The sequence below is a fragment of the Oncorhynchus nerka genome, linkage group LG27, assembly GCF_034236695.1.
Source record: "Oncorhynchus nerka isolate Pitt River linkage group LG27, Oner_Uvic_2.0, whole genome shotgun sequence".
In the NCBI taxonomy this organism is placed as follows: Eukaryota; Metazoa; Chordata; class Actinopteri; order Salmoniformes; family Salmonidae; genus Oncorhynchus; species Oncorhynchus nerka.
The window spans coordinates 86,785,826-86,807,530 of record NC_088422.1 but is presented as its reverse complement, the minus strand read 5'-3'; the positions used below and the strand labels follow the sequence as shown (position 1 = coordinate 86,807,530).

At 40.1% G+C, this 21,705-nt stretch overlaps 1 protein-coding gene across 1 annotated transcript in view; it reads right to left on the bottom strand.

Moving 5' to 3' along the window:
• adamtsl3 (ADAMTS-like 3) overlaps positions 1–21,705 on the bottom strand; it is a 249,692-nt gene that overhangs the window by 102,936 nt on the left and 125,051 nt on the right. The window contains 1 exon segment of the mRNA XM_065012218.1: positions 16,401–16,527. Within this exon segment, the coding sequence (XP_064868290.1) occupies positions 16,401–16,527 (127 nt within the window).

Below are 21,705 nucleotides of genomic sequence, written 5' to 3'. Positions count from 1 at the left end.
AGAGAGTATAAAGAGAGAGAGTATAAAGAGAGAGAGTAGTATAAAGAGAGAAAGGTATAAAGAGAGAGAGTATAAAGATAGAAAGGATAAAGAGAGAGAGTATAAAGAGAGAGAGTATAAAGAGAGAGAGTATAAAGAAAGAGAGTATAAAGAGAAAGAGAGTATAAAGAGAGAGAGAGTATAAAGAAAGAGAGTATAAAGAAAAAGAGAGTATAAAGAGAGAGAGTATAAAGATAGAAAGGATAAAGAGAGAGAGTATAAAGAGAGAGAGTATAAAGAAAGAGAGTATAAAGAGATAGAGACTATAAAGAGAGAGAGTATAAAGAAAAAGAGAGTATAAAGAGAGAGAGTATAAAGAGAGAGAGTATAAAGATAGAAAGGATAAAGAGAGAGAGTATAAAGAGAGAGAGTATAAAGAGAGAGAGTATAAAGAGAGAGCGAGTATAAAGAGAGAGTATAAAGAGAGAGAGTATAAAGATAGAAAGGATAAAGAGAGAGAGTATAAAGAGAGAGAGTATAAAGAGAGAGAGTATAAAGAGAGAGAGTATAAAGAGAGAGCGTATAAAGAGAGAGAGTATAAAGAGAGAGCGAGTATAAAGAGAGAGTATAAAGAGAGAGAGTATAAAGATAGAAAGGATAAAGAGAGATAGTATAAAGAGAGAGAGTATAAAGAGAGAGCGAGTATAAAGAGAGAGTATAAAGAGAGAGAGTATAAAGAGAAAGAGAGTATAAAGAGAGAGAGTATAAAGAAAGAGAGTATAAAGAAAAAGAGAGTATAAAGAGAGAGAGTATAAAGATAGAAAGGATAAAGAGAGAGAGTATAAAGAGAGAGAGTATAAAGAAAGAGAGTATAAAGAGATAGAGACTATAAAGAGAGAGAGTATAAAGAAAAAGAGAGTATAAAGAGAGAGAGTATAAAGAGAGAGAGAATATAAAGATAGAAAGGATAAAGAGGGAGAGTATAAAGAGAGAGAGTATAAAGAGAGAGAGTATAAAGAGAGAGCGAGTATAAAGATAGAAAGGATAAAGAGAGAGTATAAAGAGAGAGAGTATAAAGAAAAAGAGAGTATAAAGAGAGAGAGTATAAAGAGAGAGAGTATAAAGATAGAAAGGTTAAAGAGAGAGAGTATAAAGAGAGAGAGTATAAAGAGAGAGTATAAAGAGAGAGAGTATAAAGATAGAAAGGATAAAGAGAGAGAGTATAAAGAGAGAGAGTATAAAGAAAAAGAGAGTATAAAGAGAGAGAGTATAAAGAGAGAGAGTATAAAGATAGAAAGGTTAAAGAGAGAGAGTATAAAGAGAGAGAGTATAAAGAGAGAGCGAGTATAAAGAGAGAGAGTATAAAGAGAGAGAGTATAAAGATAGAAAGGATAAAGAGAGAGAGTATAAAGAGAGAGAGTATAAAGAGAGAGAGTATAAAGAGAGTATAAAGAGAAAGAGAGTATAAAGAGAGAGAGTATAAAGATAGAAAGGATAAAGAGAGATAGTATAAAGAGAGAGAGAGTATAAAGAGAGAGAGTATAAAGAAAGAGAGTATAAAGAGAAAGAGAAAGTATAAAGAAAGAGAGAGTATAAAGAAAGAGAGTATAAAGAAAAAGAGAGTATAAAGAGAGAGAGTATAAAGATAGAAAGGATAAAGAGAGAGAGTATAAAGAGAGAGAGTATAAAGAAAGAGAGTATAAAGAGATAGAGACTATAAAGAGAGAGAGTATAAAGAAAAAGAGAGTATAAAGAGAGAGAGAGAGAGTATAAAGATAGAAAGGATAAAGAGAGAGAGTATAAAGAGAGAGAGTATAAAGAAAGAGAGTATAAAGAGATAGAGACTATAAAGAGAGAGAGTATAAAGAAAAAAGAGAGAGTATAAAGAGAGAGAGTATAAAGAGAGAGAGTATAAAGATAGAAAGGATAAAGAGAGATAAAGAGAGAGAGTATAAAGAGAGAGAGTATAAAGAGAGAGAGTATAAAGAGAGAGTATAAAGAGAGAGAGTATAAAGAGAGAGTATAAAGAGAGAGAGTATAAAGATAGAAAGGATAAAGAGAGAGAGTATAAAGAGAGAGAGTATAAAGAGAGAGAGTATAAAGAAAGAGAGTATAAAGAGAAAGAGAGTATAAAGAGAGAGAGTATAAAGAAAGAGAGTATAAAGAAAAAGAGAGTATAAAGAGAGAGAGTATAAAGATAGAAAGGATAAAGAGAGAGAGTATAAAGAGAGAGAGTATAAAGAAAGAGAGTATAAAGAGATAGAGACTATAAAGAGAGAGAGTATAAAGAAAAAGAGTATAAAGAGAGAGTATAAAGAGAGAGAGTATAAAGAGAAAGTATAAAGAGAGAGAGTATAAAGAAAGAGAGTATAAAGAGAGAGTATAAAGAGAGAGATAAAAGAGAGAGTATATAAAGAGAGATAAAGAGAGTATAAAGATAGAAAGGATAAAGAGAGAGAGTATAAAGAGATATAAAGAGAGAGAGTATAAAGAGAGAGAGTATAAAGAGAGAGAGTATATAAGAGAGAGCGTAGAGAGAGTATAAAGAGAGAGAGTATAAAGAAAAAGAGAGTATAAAGAGAGAGAGTATAAAGATAGAAAGGATAAAGAGAGATAGTATAAAGAGAGAGAGTATAAAGAGAGAGCGAGTATAAAGAGAGAGTATAAAGAGAGAGAGTATAAAGATAGAAAGGATAAAGAGAGATAGTATAAAGAGAGAGAGTATAAAGAGAAAGAGAGTATAAAGAGAGAGAGTATAAAGAAAGAGAGTATAAAGAAAAAGAGAGTATAAAGAGAGAGAGTATAAAGATAGAAAGGATAAAGAGAGAGAGTATAAAGAGAGAGAGTATAAAGAAAGAGAGTATAAAGAGATAGAGACTATAAAGAGAGAGAGTATAAAGAAAAAGAGAGTATAAAGAGAGAGAGTATAAAGAGAGAGAGTATAAAGATAGAAAGGATAAAGAGAGAGAGTATAAAGAGAGAGAGTATAAAGAGAGAGAGTATAAAGAGAGAGCGAATATAAAGATAGAAAGGATAAAGAGAGAGATAAAGAGAGAGAGTATAAAGAAAAAGAGAGAGTATAAAGAGAGAGAGTATAAAGAGAGAGAGTATAAAGATAGAAAGGTTAAAGAGAGAGAGTATAAAGAGAGAGAGTATAAAGAGAGATAAAGAGAGAGAGTATAAAGAGAAAGATAAAGAGTATAAAGATAGAAAGGATAAAGATAAAGAGAGAGAGTATAAAGAGAGAGAGTATAAAGAAAAAGAGAGTATAAAGAGAGAGAGACTATAAAGAGAGAGAGTATAAAGATAGAAAGTATAAAGAGAGAGTATAAAGAGAGAGAGTAAAGAGAGAGAGATATAAAGAGAGAGAGTATAAAGATAGAAAGGATAAAGAAGAGAGTATAAAGAGAGAGAGTATAAAGAGAGAGAGTATAAAGAGAGAGCGAGTATAAAGAGAGAGAGTATAAAGAGAGAGAGTATAAAGAGAGAGTATAAAGAGAGAGAGTATAAAGATAGAAAGGATAAAGAGAGAGAGTATAAAGAGAGAGAGTATAAAGAGAAAGAGAGTATAAAGAGAAAGAGAGAGAGAGTATAAAGAAAAGAGAGAGTATAAAGAGAGAGAGTATAAAGAGAGAGGATAAAGAGTATAAAGAGAGAATAAAGAGAGAGAGTATAAAGAGAAAGAGAGTATAAAGAGAGAGAGTATAAAGAGAGAGAGTATAAAGAGAGAGCGAGTATAAAGAGAGAGAGTATAAAGAGAGAGAAGTATAAAGAGAGAGAGTATAAAGAGAGAAAGTATAAAGAAGAAAGAGAGAGTATAAAGAGAGAGAGTATAAAGAGAGAGAGTATAAAGAGAGAAAGGATAAAAGAGAGAGAGTATAAAGAGAGAGATAAAGAGAGAGAGTATAAAGAGAGAGAGTATAAAGATATAAAGAAAGAGTATAAAGAGAGAGAGTATAAAGAGAGAGAGTATAAAGATAGAAAGGATAAGAGAGAGAGTATAAAGAGAGAGAGTAAAGAGAGAGTAAAGAGAGAGAGTATAAAGAGAGATAAAGAGAGAGTAAAAAGAGAGAGAGTATAAAGATAGAAAGGATAAAGAGAGAGAGTATAAAGAGAGAGAGTATAAAGAGAGAGAGTATAAAGATAGAAAGGTTAAAGAGAGAGAGTATAAAGAGAGAGAGTATAAAGAGAGAGCGAGTATAAAGAGAGAGTATAAAGAGAGAGAGTATAAAGATAGAAAGGATAAAGAGAGAGAGTATAAAGAGAGAGAGTATAAAGAGAGAGAGTATAAAGAAAGAGAGTATAAAGAGAAAGAGAGTATAAAGAGAGAGAGTATAAAGAAAGAGAGTATAAAGAAAAAGAGAGTATAAAGAGAGAGAGTATAAAGATAGAAAGGATAAAGAGAGAGAGTATAAAGATAGAGAGATAAAAGAGAGAGAGTATAAAGAGAAAGAGAGTATAAAGAGAGAGAGTATAAAGAGAGAGAGAGTATAAAGATAGAAAGGATAAAGAGAGTATAAAGAGAGAGAGTATAAAGAGAGAAAGAGTATAAAGAGAGAGAGTATAAAGATAAAGAGAGAGAGTATAAAGTATAGAAAGGTATAAAGAGAGAGAGTATAGAAGAGAGAGTATAAAGAGAGTATAAAGAGAGAGAGTATAAAGAGAGAGAGTATAAAGAGAGTATAAAGAGAGAGAGTATAAAGAGAGAATAAAGAGAGAGAGTAGGATATAAAGAGAGAGAGTATAAAGAGAGAGAGGTTAAAGAGAGAGTAGAGAGTATAAAGAGAAAGAGAGTATAAAGAGAGAGAGTATAAAGAGAGAGAGAGTATAAAGAGAAAAAAAGAGAGTATAAAGAGAAAGAGAGTATAAAGATAGAAAGGATAAAGAGAGAGAGTATAAAGAGAGAGAGTATAAAGAAAGAGAGTATAAAGAGATAGAGACTATAAAGAGAGAGAGTATAAAGAAAAAGAGAGTATAAAGAGAGAGAGTATAAAGAGAGAGAGTATAAAGATAGAAAGGATAAAGAGAGAGAGTATAAAGAGAGAGAGTATAAAGAGAGAGAGTATAAAGAGAGAGCGAGTATAAAGAGAGAGAGTATAAAGAGAGAGAGTATAAAGAGAGAGTATAAAGATAGAGAGTATAAAGATAGAAAGGATAAAGAGAGAGAGATAGAAAGGATAAAGAGAGAGTATAAAGAGAGAGCGAGTATAAAGAGAGACTATAAAGAGAGAGAGAGTATAAAGAGAGAGCGAGTATAAAGAGAGACTATAAAGAGAGAGAGTATAAAGAAAAAGAGAGTATAAAGAGAGAGAGTATAAAGAGAGAGTATAAAGATAGAAAGGATAAAGAGAGAGAGTATAAAGAGAGAGAGTATAAAGAGAGAGAGTATAAAGAGAGAGCGAGTATAAAGAGAGAGTATAAAGAGAGAGAGTATAAAGATAGAAAGGATAAAGAGAGAGAGTATAAAGAGAGAGTATAAAGAGAGAGAGTATAAAGATAGAAAGGATAAAGAGAGAGAGTATAAAGAGAGAGAGTATAAAGAGAGAGCGAGTATAAAGAGAGACTATAAAGAGAGAGAGAGTATAAAGAGAGAGCGAGTATAAAGAGAGACTATAAAGAGAGAGAGTATAAAGAAAAAGAGAGTATAAAGAGAGAGTATAAAGAGAGAGAGTATAAAGAGAGAGTATAAAGAGAGAGAGTATAAAGATAGAAAGGATAAAGAGAGAGAGTATAAAGAGAGAGAGTATAAAGATAGAAAGGATAAAGAGAGAGAGTATAAAGAGAGAAAGTATAAAGAGAGCGAGTATAAAGAGAGAGAGTATAAAGAGAGAGAGTATAAAGAGAGAGCGAGTATAAAGAGAGAGTATAAAGAGAGAGAGTATAAAGATAGAAAGGATAAAGAGAGAGAGTATAAAGAGAGAGAGTATAAAGAAAGAGTATAAAGAGAGAGAGTATAAAGAGAGAGAGTATAAAGAGTAGAGTATAAAGAGAGAGAGTATAAAGAGAGAGCGAGTATAAAGAGAGAGTATAAAGAGAGAGAATATAAAGAGAGAAAGGATAAAGAGAGAGAGTATAAAGAGAGAGAGTATAAAGAGAGAGAGTATAAAGAAAGAGAGTATAAAGAGAAAGAGAGTATAAAGAGAGAGAGTATAAAGAAAGAGAGTATAAAGAGAGAGAGTATAAAGAGAGAGAGAGTATAAAGGGTAGAGTATAAAGAGAGAGGGAATATAAAGAGAGAGTATAAAGAGAGAGGGAGTATAAAGAGAGAGTATAAAGAAAGAGAGAGTATAAAGAGAGAGAGTATAAAGAGAGAGGGAGTATAAAGAGAGAGGGAGTATAAAGAGTAGAGTGTAGAGAGAGAGAATATAAAGAGAGAGAGTATAAAGCGAGAGAGAGTATAAAGAGAGAGAATAAAGAGAGAGAGTATAAAGAGAGAGAGAGTATAAAGAGAGAGAGAGTTTGAAGGGTCCTCTCTCTCTCGGAGGACCTGAGCCCTAGGACCGTGCCCCAGGACTACCTGACATGATGACTCCTTGCTGTCCCCAGTCCACCTGACTGTGCTGCTGCCTCCAGTTTCAACTGTTCTGCCTTATTATTATTCGACCATGCTGGTCATTTATGAACATTTGAACATCTTGGCCATGTTCTGTTATAATCTCTACCCGGCACAGCCAGAAGAGGACTGGCCACCCCACATAGCCTGGTTCCTCTCTAGGTTTCTTCCTAGGTTTTGGCCTTTCTAGGGAGTTTTTCCTAGCCACCGTGCTTTTACACCTGCATTGCTTGCTGTTTGGGGTTTTAGGCTGGGTTTCTGTACAGCACTTTGAGATATCAGCTGATGTACGAAGGGCTATATAAATAAATCTGATTTGATTTGATTTGAGTATAAAGAGAGAGAGAAAGTATAAAGAGAGAGAGAGTATAAAGAGAGAGAGAACGTATAAAGAGAGAGAGAGAGTATAAAGAGAGAGAGAGTATAAAGAGAGAGAATATAAAAAGAGTATAAAAAGAGTGAGTATAAAGAGAGAGAGTATAAAGAGTAGAGAGTATAAAGAGAAGAGAGTATAAAGAGAGAGAGAATGTAAAAAGAGAGAGAGAGTATAAAGAGAGAGAGAGAGTATAAAGAGAGAGAGAGTATAAAAAGAGAGAGTATAAAGAGAGAGTATAAAAAGAGAGAGAGAGTAGAAAGAGTAGAGAGTATAAAGAGAGAGAGAGTATAAAGAGAGAGAGTATAAAAAGAGAGTATAAAGAGAGCGAGTATAAAAAGAGAGAGTATAAAGAGAGAGATAAAAAAGAGAGAGAGGGTATAAAGAGAGAGAGAGTATAAAGAGAGAGAGTATAAAGAGAGGGAGTATAAAGAGAGAGAGTATAAAGAGAGAGAGAGTATAAAGAGAGAGAGAATGTATAAAGAGAGAGAGAGTATAAAGAGAGAGAGAGAGTATAAAGAGAGAGAGAGTATAAAAAGAGAGAGTATAAAGAGAGAGTATAAAAAGAGAGAGAGAGTAGAAAGAGTAGAGAGTATAAAGAGAGAGAGAGTATAAAGAGAGAGAGTATAAAAAGAGAGTATAAAGAGAGCGAGTATAAAAAGAGAGAGTATAAAGAGAGAGAGTATAAAAAGAGAGAGAGGGTATAAAGAGAGAGAGAGTATAAAGAGAGAGAGTATAAAGAGAGAGAGTATAAAGAGTAGAGAGTATAAAGAGAGAGAGAGTATAAAGAGAGAGAGAGTATAAAGAGAGAGAGAGTATAAAAAGAGAGAGAGTATAAAGAGAGAGAGAGTATAAAAAGAGAGTATAAAAAGAGAGAGAGAGTATAAAGAGTAGAGAGTATAAAGAGAGAGAGAGTATAAAAAGAGAGAGAGTATAAAGAGAGAGAGTATAAAAAGAGAGAGAGAGTATAAAGAGAGAGAGTATAAAGAGAGAGAGTATAAAAAGAGAGAGAGAGTATAAAGAGTAGAGAGTATAAAGAGAGAGTATAAAGAGGGAGTATAAAGAGAGAGAGAGTATAACGAGAGAGTATAAAGAGTAGAGTATGAAGAGAGAGAGAGTATACAGAGAGAGTATAAAGAGAGAGTATTAAGAGAGAGTATAAAGAGAGTATAAAGAGAGAGAGAGTATAACGAGAGAGAGTATAACGAGAGAGAGAGTATAAAGAGTAGAGAGTATAAAGAGAGAGAGAGTATAAAGAGAGAGAGAAAGTATAAAGAGAGAGAGAGTATAAAGAGAGAGAGTATAAAGAGAGAGAGAGTATAAAGAGAGAGAGAGTATAAAAAGAGAGAGAGAGTATAAAGAGAGAGTATAAAAATAGAGAGTATAAAGAGAGACAGTATTTTTTATTTATTTCACCTTTATTTAACCAGGTAGGCTAGTTGAGAACAAGTTCTCATTTGCAACTGCGACCTGGCCAAGATAAAGCATAGCAGTGTGAACAGACAACACAGAGTTACACATGGAGTAAACAATTAACAAGTCAATAATGCAGTAGAAAAAAGGAGAGTCTATATACATTGTGTGCAAATGGCATGAGGAGGTAGGCGAATAATTACAATTTTGCAGATTAACACTGGAGTGATAAATGATCAGATGGTCATGTACAGGTAGAGATATTGGTGTGCAAAAGAGCAGAAAATAAAATAAATAAAAACAGTATGGGGATGAGGTAGGTAAAAATGGGTGGGCTATTTACCGATAGACTATGTACAGCGGCAGCGATCAGTTAGCTGCTCAGATAGCAGATGTTTGAAGTTGGTGAGGGAGATAAATGTCTCCAACTTCAGCGATTTTTGCAATTCATTCCAGTCACAAGTATAAAAAGAGAGAGAGAGTATAAAGAGTAGAGAGTATAAAGAGAGAGTATAAAGAGTGAGTGTAAAGAGAGAGAGAGTCTAAAAAGAGAGAGTATAAAGAGAGAGAGAGTATAAAAAGAGAGTATAACGAGAGAGAGAGTATAAAGAGTAGAGAGTATGAAGAGAGAGAGAGTATAAAGAGAGAGTATAACGAGAGAGAGAGAGTATAAAGAGAGAGTATAACGAGAGAGAGAGAGTATAAAGGGAAAGAAAGGGAGAAACAGTAGAGCCTCCCCAACAATCTGATGACTGTCAGAGTGCTCTGCTCTCCTCTGCCAGCTTCTCAATGGGACCTGGAGGTAGCCTACATGTCACTGTGACCCACCGTGAATTATTGGCGAGACGCTCTTTATTAGAGAGAACATAACGCGCTTGGATTGAGTTACCCTGAGATTTGGTCAAACAGCCTCTTAAAAGGAACAAGCACGATGCTGTGAAAACGTCTAACTCTGCCCGTCGAAACAAAAGTCCCAGTACTTCTTTGTCGGGAACTCGGACTCCAACTGTTTGAGCTCTTTGTTCCGAGCGAGGGGGAATTCTTGGAAGAGGAGAAGTGACTTAAGTGCGACTGGCAGACCCAGGCAGAGCAAATGCTGACGACTGGCGCTGTCCAACAACAATATAAATGTCTCTTTCCACTGCATAAGGCTCAGCTTCGTCCATATTAGTGGGCAGCTACAAAGACAGCCTTGTGCTGGTAGTAGCTAGTAGAGGACAGAAGGTTTCTAGACAGTATAGACATACTGATACTGTGGCTCTTGGTAATAATAATATTATATATGGACAGTTATGGCTGGGGTTTGACACGATCAAACACAACTAGGGTTAGGACCTAGTAATGGTCTAATGGGGTCAGCCGGGACCTAGTAATGGTCTAATGGGGTCAGCCAGGACCTAGTAATGGTCTAATGGGGTCAGCCAGGACCTAGTAATGGTCTAATGGGGTCAGCCGGGGCCTAGTAATGGTCTAATGGGGTCAGCCGGGGCCTAGTAATGGTCTAATGGGGTCAGCCAGGACCTAGTAATGGTCTAATGGGGTCAGCCAGGGCCTAGTAATGGTCTAATGGGGTCAGCCAGGGCCTAGTAATGGTCTAATGGGGTCAGCCGGGGCCTAGTAATGGTCTAATGGGGTCAGCCGGGGCCTAGTAATGGTCTAATGGGGTTAGCCAGGACCTAGTAATGGTCTAATGGGGTCAGCCAGGGCCTAGTAATGGTCTAATGTGTTCAGCCAGGACCTAGTAATGATCTAATGGGGTCAGCCGGGACCTAGTAATGGTCTAATGGGGTCAGCTGGGACCTAGTAATGGTCTAATGAGGTCAGCCAGGACCTAGTAATGGTCTAATGGGGTCAGCCAGGACCTAGTAATGGTCTAATGGGGTCAGCCAGGACCTAGTAATGGTCTAATGGGGTCAGCCAGGACCTAGTAATGGTCTAATGGGGTCAGCCAGGACCTAGTAATGATCTACTATTTTTGGTCAGGTCACATTGTCAGGAAAACATCTAACCCTGATAATATGTCTTGGACATCCATATTAAAATAGATAGAAAACTACTAACCCTGATAATATGTCTTGGACATCCATGTTAAAATAGATAGAAAACTACTAACCCTGATAATATGTCTTGGACATCCATATTAAAAGAGATAGAAAACTACTAACCCTGATAATATGTCTTGGACATCCATAGTAAAAGAGATAGAAAACTACTAACCCTGATAACATGTCTTGGGTATCTAAAATTGATAGACATTTTATTTAGAGGTAAACTGTAAATACTATGCTGAAGTTCAATAGAATGCAGTGTTTTCCCTCCTAAATATGCTGAATAATCCCAGGCATCGACAGCTGTACTGTACAGTACAAACCCAATGTCACTGTTAGAATCAAAAAGAAAGGAGGATCAGGGCACTCTTCATATAATTCATTAAAATGCCTTTATTTCTATGGCATGTTCAATGGGAATACAGTTTAAAAACTGACGTGTTTCGGCTGCACTATCGCTGCTAATTCAACTAAATGTACAGTACACACCCAACTTATTTTTGTATTTTTATTTCACCTTTATTTAACCAGGTAGGCTAGTTGAGAACAAGTTCTCATTTACAACTGCGACCTGGCCAAGATAAAGCAAAGCAGTGCGACAAAAACAACAACACAGAGTTACACATGGAATAAACAAACATACAGTCAGTAATACAATAGAAAAATTATATATACAGTGGTGCAAATGAGGTAGGATAAGGGAGGTAAGGCAATAAATAGGCCATAGTGGTGAAGTAATTACAATTTAGCAATTAAACACTGGAGTGATAGATGTGCAGAAAATGAATGTGCAAGTAGAGATACTGGGGTGCAAAGGAGCAAAATAAATAAATAACAGTATGGGGATGACGTAGTTGGATGGGCTATTTACAGATGGGCTATTTACAGATGGACTATGTACAGATGTAGTGATCTGTGAGCTGCTCTGACAGCTGGTGCTTAAAGTTAGTGAGGGAGATACGAGTCTCCAGCTTCAGTGATTTTTGCAGTTTGTTCCAGTCATTGGCAGCAGAGAACTGGAAGTAAAGGTGGCCAAAGGAGGAATTGGCTTTGGGGATGACCAGTGAGATATACCTGCTGGAGCGCGTGCTATGGGTGGGTGCTGCTATGTTGACCAGTGAGCTGAGGTAAGGCAGGGCTTTACCTAGTAAAGACTTACAGATGACCTGGAGCCAGTGGGTTTGGCGACGAATATGAAGCGAGGGCCAGCCAACGAGAGCATACAGGTTGCAGTGGTGGGTGGTATATGGGGCTTTGGTGACAAAACGGATGGCACTGTGATAGACTGTATCCAATTTGCTGAGTAGAGTGTTGGAGGCTATTTTGTAAAGGACATCGCCGAAGTCGAGGATTGGTAGGATAGTCAGTTTTACGAGGATATGTTTGGCAGCATGAGTGACGGATGCTTTGTTGTGAAATAGGAAGCTGATTCTACATTTAATTTTGGATTGGAGATGCTTAATGTGATTCTGGAAGGAGAGTTTACAGTCTAGCCAGACACCTAGGTATTTGTAGTTGTCCACGTATTCTAAGTCAGAACCGTCCAGAGTAGTGATGCTGGACGGGCGGGCAGGTGCAGACAGTGATCGGTTGAAGAGCATGCATTTAGATTTACTTGCATTTAAGAGCAGTTGGAGGCCACGGAAGGAGAGTTGTATGGCATTGAAGCTCGTCTGGAGGTTTGTTAACACAGTGTCCAAAGAAGGGCCAGAAGTATACAGAATGGTGTCATCTGCGTAGAGGTGGATCAGAGAATCACCAGCAGCAAGAGCGACATCATTTATGTATACAGAGAAGAGAGTCAGCCCGAGAATTGAACCCTGTGGCACCCCCATAGAGACTGCCAGAGGTCCGGACAACAGGCCCTCCGATTTTACACACTGAACTCTGTCTGAGAAGTAGTTGGTGAACCAGGTGAGGCAGTCATTTGAGAAACCAACCCAATGTCACTGTTAGTTCAACTAAATGTGCAGTACATACCCAAATGTCACTGTTAGTTCAACTAAATGTACAGTACATACCCAATGTCACTGTTAGTTCAACTAAATGTACAGTACATACCCAATGTCACTGTTAGTTCAACTAAATGTACAGTACATACCCAATGTCACTGTTAGTTCAACTAAATGTACAGTACAAACCCAATGTCACTGTTAGTTCAACTAAATGTACAGTACAACCCAATGTCACTGTTAGTTCAACTAAATGTACAGTACATACCCAATGTCACTGTTAGTTCAACTAAATGTACAGTACATACCCAATGTCACTGTTAGTTCAACTAAATGTACAGTACATACCCAATGTCACTGTTAGTTCAACTAAATGTACAGTACATACCCAATGTCACTGTTAGTTCAACTAAATGTACAGTACATACCCAATGTCACTGTTAGTTCAACTAAATGTACAGTACATACCCAATGTCACTGTTAGTTCAACTAAATGTACAGTACATACCCAATGTCACTGTTAGTTCAACTAAATGTACAGTACATACCCAATGTCACTGTTAGTTCAACTAAATGTACAGTACATACCCAATGTCACTGTTAGTTCAACTAAATGTACAGTACATACCCAATGTCACTGTTAGTTCAACTACTTTGAGCTCATACAATCACAATACTACAGTACTTTCTGGAGTTTTCCAATTTGCTCCCAAAGTGAGTGTTTTATAATGTTTAACCTTTATTTAACTAGGCAAGTCAGATAAGAACAAATTCTTATTTTACAATGACGGCCTACCCTGGCCAAACCCTAACCCGGACGATGCTGGGCCAATTGTGCACCGGCCTATAGGACTACCAATCATGGCTGGTTGTGATACAGCCCGGGATCAAACCAGGGTCTGTAGTGACGCCTCTAGCACTGGGATGCAGTGCCATAGACCAGACACTACTGCTTGACCAAACGCCCATTGGCCAGTGCTATAGGTATGTGACAGATACTGTAAACACCCACCAACAATTAAAAGACTGATCTAAATATTTACATGGTCACTTGATGTTATTTCTAATAGCAAGGCTTTTTGAGGGAGTGAGCCATGTTAATTTCCACTCTCCAGCGCATGCCAAACCATGTTCATTTCCACTCTCCAGCGCATGCCAAACCATGTTCATTTCCACTCTCCAGCGCATGCCAAACCTTGTTCATTTCCACTCTCCAGCGCATGCCAAACCATGTTCATTTCCACTCTCCAGCGCATGCCAAACCGTGTTAATTTCCACTCTCCAGCGCATGCCAAACCTTGTTCATTTCCACTCTCCAGCGCATGCCAAACCATGTTCATTTCCACTCTCCAGCGCATGCCAAACCATGTTCATTTCCACTCTCCAGCGCATGTCAAACCATGTTCATTTCCACTCTCCAGCGCATGCCAAACCATGTTCATTTTCACTCTCCAGCGCATGCCAAACCATGTTCATTTCCACTCTCCAGCGCATGCCAAACCATGTTCATTTCCACTCTCCAGCGCATGCCAAACCGTGTTCATTTCCACTCTCCAGCGCATGCCAAACCGTGTTCATTTCCACTCTCCAGCGCATGCCAAACCGTGTTCATTTCCACTCTCCAGCGCATGCCAAACCATGTTCATTTCCACTCTCCAGCGCATGCCAAACCATGTTCATTTCCACTCTCCAGCGCATGCCAAACCGTGTTCATTTCCACTCTCCAGCGCATGCCAAACCGTGTTCATTTCCACTCTCCAGCGCATGCCAAACCGTGTTCATTTCCACTCTCCAGCGCATGCCAAACCGTGTTCATTTCCACTCTCCAGCGCATGCCAAACCATGTTAATTTCCACTCTCCAGCGCATGCCAAACCATGTTCATTTCCACTCTCCAGCGCATGCCAAACCGTGTTCATTTCCACTCTCCAGCGCATGCCAAACCATGTTCATTTCCACTCTCCAGCGCATGCCAAACCGTGTTCATTTCCACTCTCCAGCGCATGCCAAACCGTGTTCATTTCCACTCTCCAGCGCATGCCAAACCTTGTTCATTTCCACTCTCCAGCGCATGCCAAACCTTGTTCATTTCCACTCTCCAGCGCATGCCAAACCGTGTTCATTTCCACTCTCCAGCGCATGCCAAACCATGTTAATTTCCACTCTCCAGCGCATGCCAAACCGTGTTCATTTCCACTCTCCAGCGCATGTCAAACCATGTTAATTTCCACTCTCCAGCGCATGCCAAACCATGTTCATTTCCACTGTCCAGCGCATGCCAAACCGTGTTCATTTGAGGAATGTGATACAATACCTCAGCTGGAAGGCCAATAAATTGAGTATGCAAATAATTTTGGTTCCAATATCTACTTAATTAACCTTTAAAGACGTGTGGAAATGCTAAGCTGTACGGGAAATAGCCAAGAGCATCTTAACAAAATGTTAGTTTGTCAGATGTTTTTTACACCTCAAAAGTAGTAATGTTGAGATGTCCCATGCCATCTATTGTGTAGATCCAGCCATATGCCTCATTCCAAAATGAATCGAAACCTTTTCAATGTTTGATTTCACCAAGACCTAAAATACTCCTGTAGTGTATTCCATGAAGCTGACTACAATGGCCAACAATTTACCAGGAAAAGGCCGACCTTCAAGTCAACATTTCTCAACTCTTTGAAACATGGAACGCAGTCCTGTTTACAGTAACCAGTACTTGGCAGACTGGAATGCAATAATTTAATTTAATTCACAAACCACACATTTTTCTAGTAAAAACATAGCTATTTTACATGGTATTTAATGTCCCTAACCACCTCCAAGCAAACCAGAATGCAGTTATCACGTGAGAAAAAACATAACAGTGACAGACAAAATGCAGTCATGATTTTAATCTCCACACATTACATTTTATGAAAAGCCCACACACAAAAAATCTGCCTCCATTTTGAAGCTTACACTGGATAGCTCCACCTGTGGACAGTCTAAGCCAGATGGCATAGTAGTATCCCAGCTTTGATAAATAAACTGTGTGGGCCATAACACTTATTAACATTAACCAAGGCCAGACCTGAGACAGAACACTAACCCAGACCAGACCTGGTACAGAACACTAACCCAGACCAGACCTGGTACAGAACACTAACCCAGACCAGACCTTGGACAGAACACTAACCCAGACCAGACCTGGTACAGAACACTAACCCAGACCAGAACTGGTACAGAACACTAACCCAGGCCAGACCTCGGACAGAACATTAACCCAGACCAGACCTGGGACAAAACACTAACCCAGACCAGACCTGGTACAGAACACTGACCCAGACCAGACATAGGGCAGAACAGTAACCCAGGCTAGACCTGAGACAGAACACTAACCCAGACCAGACCTGGGACAGAACACTAACCCAGACCAGACCTGGAATAGAACACTGACCCAGACCAGACCTGGTACAGAACACTGACCCAGACTAGACATAGGACAGAACACTAACCCAGGCTAGACCTGAGACAGAACACTAACCCAGGCTAGACCTGGGACAGAACACTAACCCAGGCCAGACCTGTGACAGAACACTAACCCAGGCTAGACCTGAGACAGAACACTAACCCATGCCAGAACACTAACCCAAAATAGACCTGGGACCGAACACAAACCCAGACCAGACCTGAGACAGAAAACTAACCCAGACCAGACCTGAGACAGGGCTCAGGACTTGAGGGATTGAGGGCCATTGGGGGTGATACTATATTGATGGCCAGAGAAAAGAGGGAGAAATAGTGTATTTGAACAAGCATTGTGAACCTTGTTGGTGAGGGATATGTACATGGGCCTGGAAGAAGATGAGAGCTAGGGAGACTAGAGTGTATTTTCACAGCAGTTGTAAACCTGGTTGAGGGAGAGAGATGAAGAGAGATTGTGTTTACCTAGGGCCATAGGCGGACAAGGGAGAGACGATAATGTGTTTTCAACAGAGAGTGTGTTCACAACCTCTGTGTGTAAAGATATTGATACAGGATAGAAGGTCAGTTTAGAGAGGGAAGAGTTGATTTTTTCAGGCATTGCCGAGCTTGTTGTGTACCTACGTTCTTCCGGTGAGACGTGAGGCAGCGCCTGGCCCCGGACCAGCCGACAAGTAGAACCGTCGCCGGCACACACACCGCAGTTGTCTTCCCTGGCACCGCTGCCCAGCTGTCTGTCACATCCCACCTCCTGCCAACACAAATATGGATAGAGAGGTGAGAAAGAGAGAGGGGATTTGGTTTAGCATTTCTCTACAACCACAATAACATCTGCTAAACATGTGTATGTGAACAATAACATTTGATTTGGATAGAGAGGGGATGAACGGAGGCGGAGGGACAGAGAGTGGAGGGTGGTTACAAGAGAGGTATAGGAAAAGTGAGAGTGAGATGGACACACTGTACCCCCCCCCCCCCCCCCCCACACACACACACACACACACGCTTCTCCTTTCAGGAATTCAGTTTATTTTCCCAGCTCAACGCTCCATCCATGCTCTCATCATTAATAAATAAACATGGGAAGGTAGAGGACTGGCCCCATTCTGTCACGTGTTAAACCCAGTTCTATTTCAGCCTGCTGTCTATTCTATTCCTCACAGTCTGCTACGCCATGTTCTCATCGCTACTGGAACTTGGACTTGCCTTTCAGATTCACCTCAGCATGTGACTAAGACCAAGTTTTGACCCCTCTATATAGACAAAACAGTAGTTCCAACCACAGCCCAGAATTAGACACCCAGAGTTGGAATTGGTTGTGACTCAGAACTAGGTAGACTACTGTACAGTGCCTACTGTATGTTTGAAGGTTGTGTGATGGATTTCAGATAGCAGTGAAATGTGTACCAGCTGTGTGGACGGCCTATGGAAGGCCCAGCTCATATGAAACCCCTCTATGTTTCTTTGCATGACAGAGAGAGACAGAGAGACATAGAGAGAGAGAGAGAGAGAGACAGAAAGAGAAACAGAGAGACAGAGAGAGAGACAGAGAGAGAGACATAGAGAGAGGGAGAGCCAGAAAGAAACAGAGAGACAGAGAGAGAGACAGAGAGAGAGACATAGAGAGAGAGAGCCAGAAAGAGAAACAGAGAGACAGAGAGAGAGAGACAGAGAGAGAAAGAGAAAGAGAGAGAGAGAGAGAGAGAGAGAGAGAGAGAGAGAAAGAAAGAGAGAGAAACAGAGAGAGAGAAACAGAGAGAGAGATAGAGACAAACAGGGAGAGAGAGATAGAGCGAGAGAGACAGAGAGAGAGAGAAAGAGAGAGACAGAGAAACAATGCACCAATTTGTAAGTCGCTCTGGATAAGAGCGTCTGCTAAATGACTTAAATGTAAATGTAAATGTAAACAAAGACAGAGAGAGAAAGAGAGAGAGACAGAGTAATGTATGTAAATAAAGAGAGGACTGTCACCACTGTAGGCTATATTATTGACATCTATAAATGAATTGATTCCATCGTTAGATTGATATATGCATTACCCACCTCTGGAATATCAAGTGAAACATTTCACAGCATGAAGGAAAACACTCAATCCATCATCTTCCTGATTATACAGTCTGTGTTTCTATTCCATTAGGTCTGCGAGAGCTCAATATCAACCTGTCTCTTTCTATTGCATTTCAACCTTTATGGAACGTTGCTACAGCCAAAGTGGTGTACATTTACTTAGAGAGTGTTTAAATGCAGAGGTTGCTGTCTGAACATCAGTGCATAAAAATAGTTTAACGACCTAGGTCCACAAACCTAGGATTGGGGTTGTTGTGCACAATGAACTTTACTGGCATTATACTTTCCATGAGGAAAGAAATGTTCCGGTTGTAGTTATTGTTTTTCTCCTGTTTTTTCTTAGTTTATTTTCTGTTCTGAACAATCTATTCATATTTTTTGAGGAACAAATAATCAATTTAGCCTGTTCTTCAAAGATCCTCAAAGTTTCCAAAATAAGCAGTATGTGGCCAAGCCATACATCTGTTTTAAAGAAGTGAAATGCAAAGCAAAAATAATAATAATAACCCCTTTTTATCTGAAATGGCCATCGCTAGTATAAATGATCCTAATAGAATCATATTATGTGTAAGCTGTGATGCCAAGGCAGCGAACCCGCTGCTGTCAGCTGAAGGGTAGGTATTCATCTGTCTGCTGAAGGGTAGGTATTCATCTGTCTGCTGAAGGGTAGGTCTTCCTCTGTCAGCTGAAGGGTAGGTCTTCATCTGTCTGCTGAAGGGTAGGTCTTCCTCTGTCAGCTGAAGGGTAGGTATTCATCTGTCTGCTGAAGGGTAGGTCTTCATCTGTCTGCTGAAGGGTAGGTCTTCCTCTGTCTGCTGAAGGGTAGGTATTCATCTGTCAGCTGAAGGGTAGGTCTTCCTCTGTCAGCTGAAGGGTAGGTATTCATCTGTCTGTTGAAGGGTAGGTATTCATCTGTCTGTTGAAGGGTAGGTATTCATCTGTCAGCTGAAGGGTAGGTATTCATCTGTCTGCTGAAGGGTAGGTATTCATCTGTCTGCTGAAGGGTAGGTATTCATCTGTCTGCTGAAGGGTAGGTATTCATCTGTCTGCTGAAGGGTAGGTATTCATCTGTCTGCTGAAGGGTAGGTATTCATCTGTCAGCTGAAGGGTAGGTCTTCCTCTGTCTGCTGAAGGGTAGGTATTCATCTGTCTGCTGAAGGGTAGGTCTTCCTCTGTCAGCTGAAGGGTAGGTATTCATCTGTCTGCTGACGGGTAGGTATTCATCTGTCTGCTGAAGGGTAGGTATTCATCTGTCTGCTGAAGGGTAGGTATTCATCTGTCTGCTGAAGGGTAGGTATTCATCTGTCTGCTGAAGGGTAGGTATTCATCTGTCTGCTGAAGGGTAGGTATTCCTCTGTCTGCTGAAGGGTAGGTATTCATCTGTCTGCTGAAGGGTAGGTATTCATCTGTCTGCTGAAGGGTAGGTATTCATCTGTCTGCTGAAGGGTAGGTATTCATCTGTCAGCTGAAGGGTAGGTCTTCCCCTGTCTGCTGAAGGGTAGGTCTTCCTCTGTCTGCTGAAGGGTAGGTATTCATCTGTCTGCTGAAGGGTAGGCATTCATCTGTCTGCTGAAGGGTAGGTCTTCCCCTGTCTGCTGAAGGGTAGGTCTTCCTCTGTCTGCTGAAGGGTAGGTATTCATCTGTCTGCTGAAGGGTAGGCATTCATCTGTCTGCTGAAGGGTAGGTATTCATCTGTCTGCTGAAGGGTAGGTATTCATCTGTCTGCTGAAGGGTAGGTATTCCTCTGTCTGCTGAAGGGTAGGTCTTCCTCTGTCTGCCGAAGGGTAGGTATTCCTCTGTCTGCTGAAGGGTAGGTATTCATCTGTCTGCTGAAGGGTAGGTATTCATCTGTCTGCTGAAGGGTAGGTATTCCTCTGTCTGCTGAAGGGTAGTATTCATCTGTCAGCTGAAGGGTAGGTATTCATCTGTCAGCTGAAGGGTAGGTATTCATCTGTCTGCTGAAGGGTAGGTATTCATCTGTCAGCTGAAGGGTAGGTATTCATCTGTCTGCTGAAGGGTAGGTATTCATCTGTCTGTTGAAGGGTAGGTATTCATCTGTCAGCTGAAGGGTAGGTATTCATCTGTCTGCTGAAGGGTAGGTATTCATCTGTCTGCTGAAGGGTAGGTATTCATCTGGCTGCTGAAGGGTAGGTATTCATCTGTCTGCTGAAGGGTAGGTATTCATCTGTCTGCTGAAGGGTAGGTATTCATCTGTCTGCTGAAGGGTAGGTATTCATCTGTCTGCTGAAGGGTAGGTATTCATCTGTCAGCTGAAGGGTAGGTCTTCCTCTGTCTGCTGAAGGGTAGGTATTCATCTGTCTGCTGAAGGGTAGGTCTTCCTCTGTCTGCTGACGGGTAGGTATTCATCTGTCTGCTGACGGGTAGGTATTCATCTGTCTGCTGAAGGGTAGGTATTCATCTGTCTGCTGAAGGGTAGGTATTCCTCTGTCTGCTGAAGGGTAGATATTCATCTGTCTGCTGAAGGGTAGGTATTCATCTGTCTGCTGAAGGGTAGGTATTCATCTGTCTGCTGAAGGGTAGGTATTCATCTGTCAGCTGAAGGGTAGGTCTTCCTCTGTCTGCTGAAGGGTAGGTCTACCTCTGTCTGCTGAAGGGTAGGTATTCATCTGTCAGCTGAAGGGTAGGTCTTCCTCTGTCTGCTGAAGGGTAGGCATTCATCTGTCAGCTGAAGGGTAGGTATTCATCTGTCTGCTGAAGACCGCTGAAGGGTAGGTATTCATCTGTCAGCTGAAGGGTAGGTATTCCTCTGTCTGCTGAAGGGTAGGTATTCCTCTGTCTGCTGAAGGGTAGGTATTCATCTGTCTGCTGAAGGGTAGGTCTTCATCTGTCAGCTGAAGGGTAGGTATTCATCTGTCAGCTGAAGTGTAGGTATTCATCTGTCAGCTGAAGGGTAGGTATTCATCTGTCTGCTGAAGGGTAGGTATTCATCTGTCTGCTGAAGGGTAGGTATTCATCTGTCAGCTGAAGGGTAGGTCTTCCTCTGTCTGCTGAAGGGTAGGTCTTCCTCTGTCTGCTGAAGGGTAGGTATTCATCTGTTTGCTGAAGGGTAGGCATTCATCTGTCTGCTGAAGGGTAGGTATTCATCTGTCTGCTGAAGGGTAGGTATTCATCTGTCTGCTGAAGGGTAGGTCTTCCTCTGTCTGCTGAAGGGTAGGTATTCCTCTGTCTGCTGAAGGGTAGGTATTCATCTGTCTGCTGAAGGGTAGGTATTCATCTGTCTGCTGAAGGGTAGGTATTCCTCTGTCTGCTGAAGGGTAGGTATTCATCTGTCAGCTGAAGGGTAGGTATTCATCTGTCAGCTGAAGGGTAGGTATTCATCTGTCTGCTGAAGGGTAGGTATTCATCTGTCTGTTGAAGGGTAGGTATTCATCTGTCTGCTGAAGGGTAGGTATTCATCTGGCTGCTGAAGGGTAGGTATTCATCTGTCTGCTGAAGGGTAGGTATTCATCTGTCTGCTGAAGGGTAGGTATTCCTCTGTCTGCTGAAGGGTAGGTCTTCCTCTGTCTGCCGAAGGGTAGGTATTCCTCTGTCTGCTGAAGGGTAGGTATTCATCTGTCTGCTGAAGGGTAGGTATTCATCTGTCTGCTGAAGGGTAGGTATTCCTCTGTCTGCTGAAGGGTAGGTATTCATCTGTCAGCTGAAGGGTAGGTATTCATCTGTCAGCTGAAGGGTAGGTATTCATCTGTCTGCTGAAGGGTAGGTATTCATCTGTCAGCTGAAGGGTAGGTATTCATCTGTCTGCTGAAGGGTAGGTATTCATCTGTCTGTTGAAGGGTAGGTATTCATCTGTCAGCTGAAGGGTAGGTATTCATCTGTCTGCTGAAGGGTAGGTATTCATCTG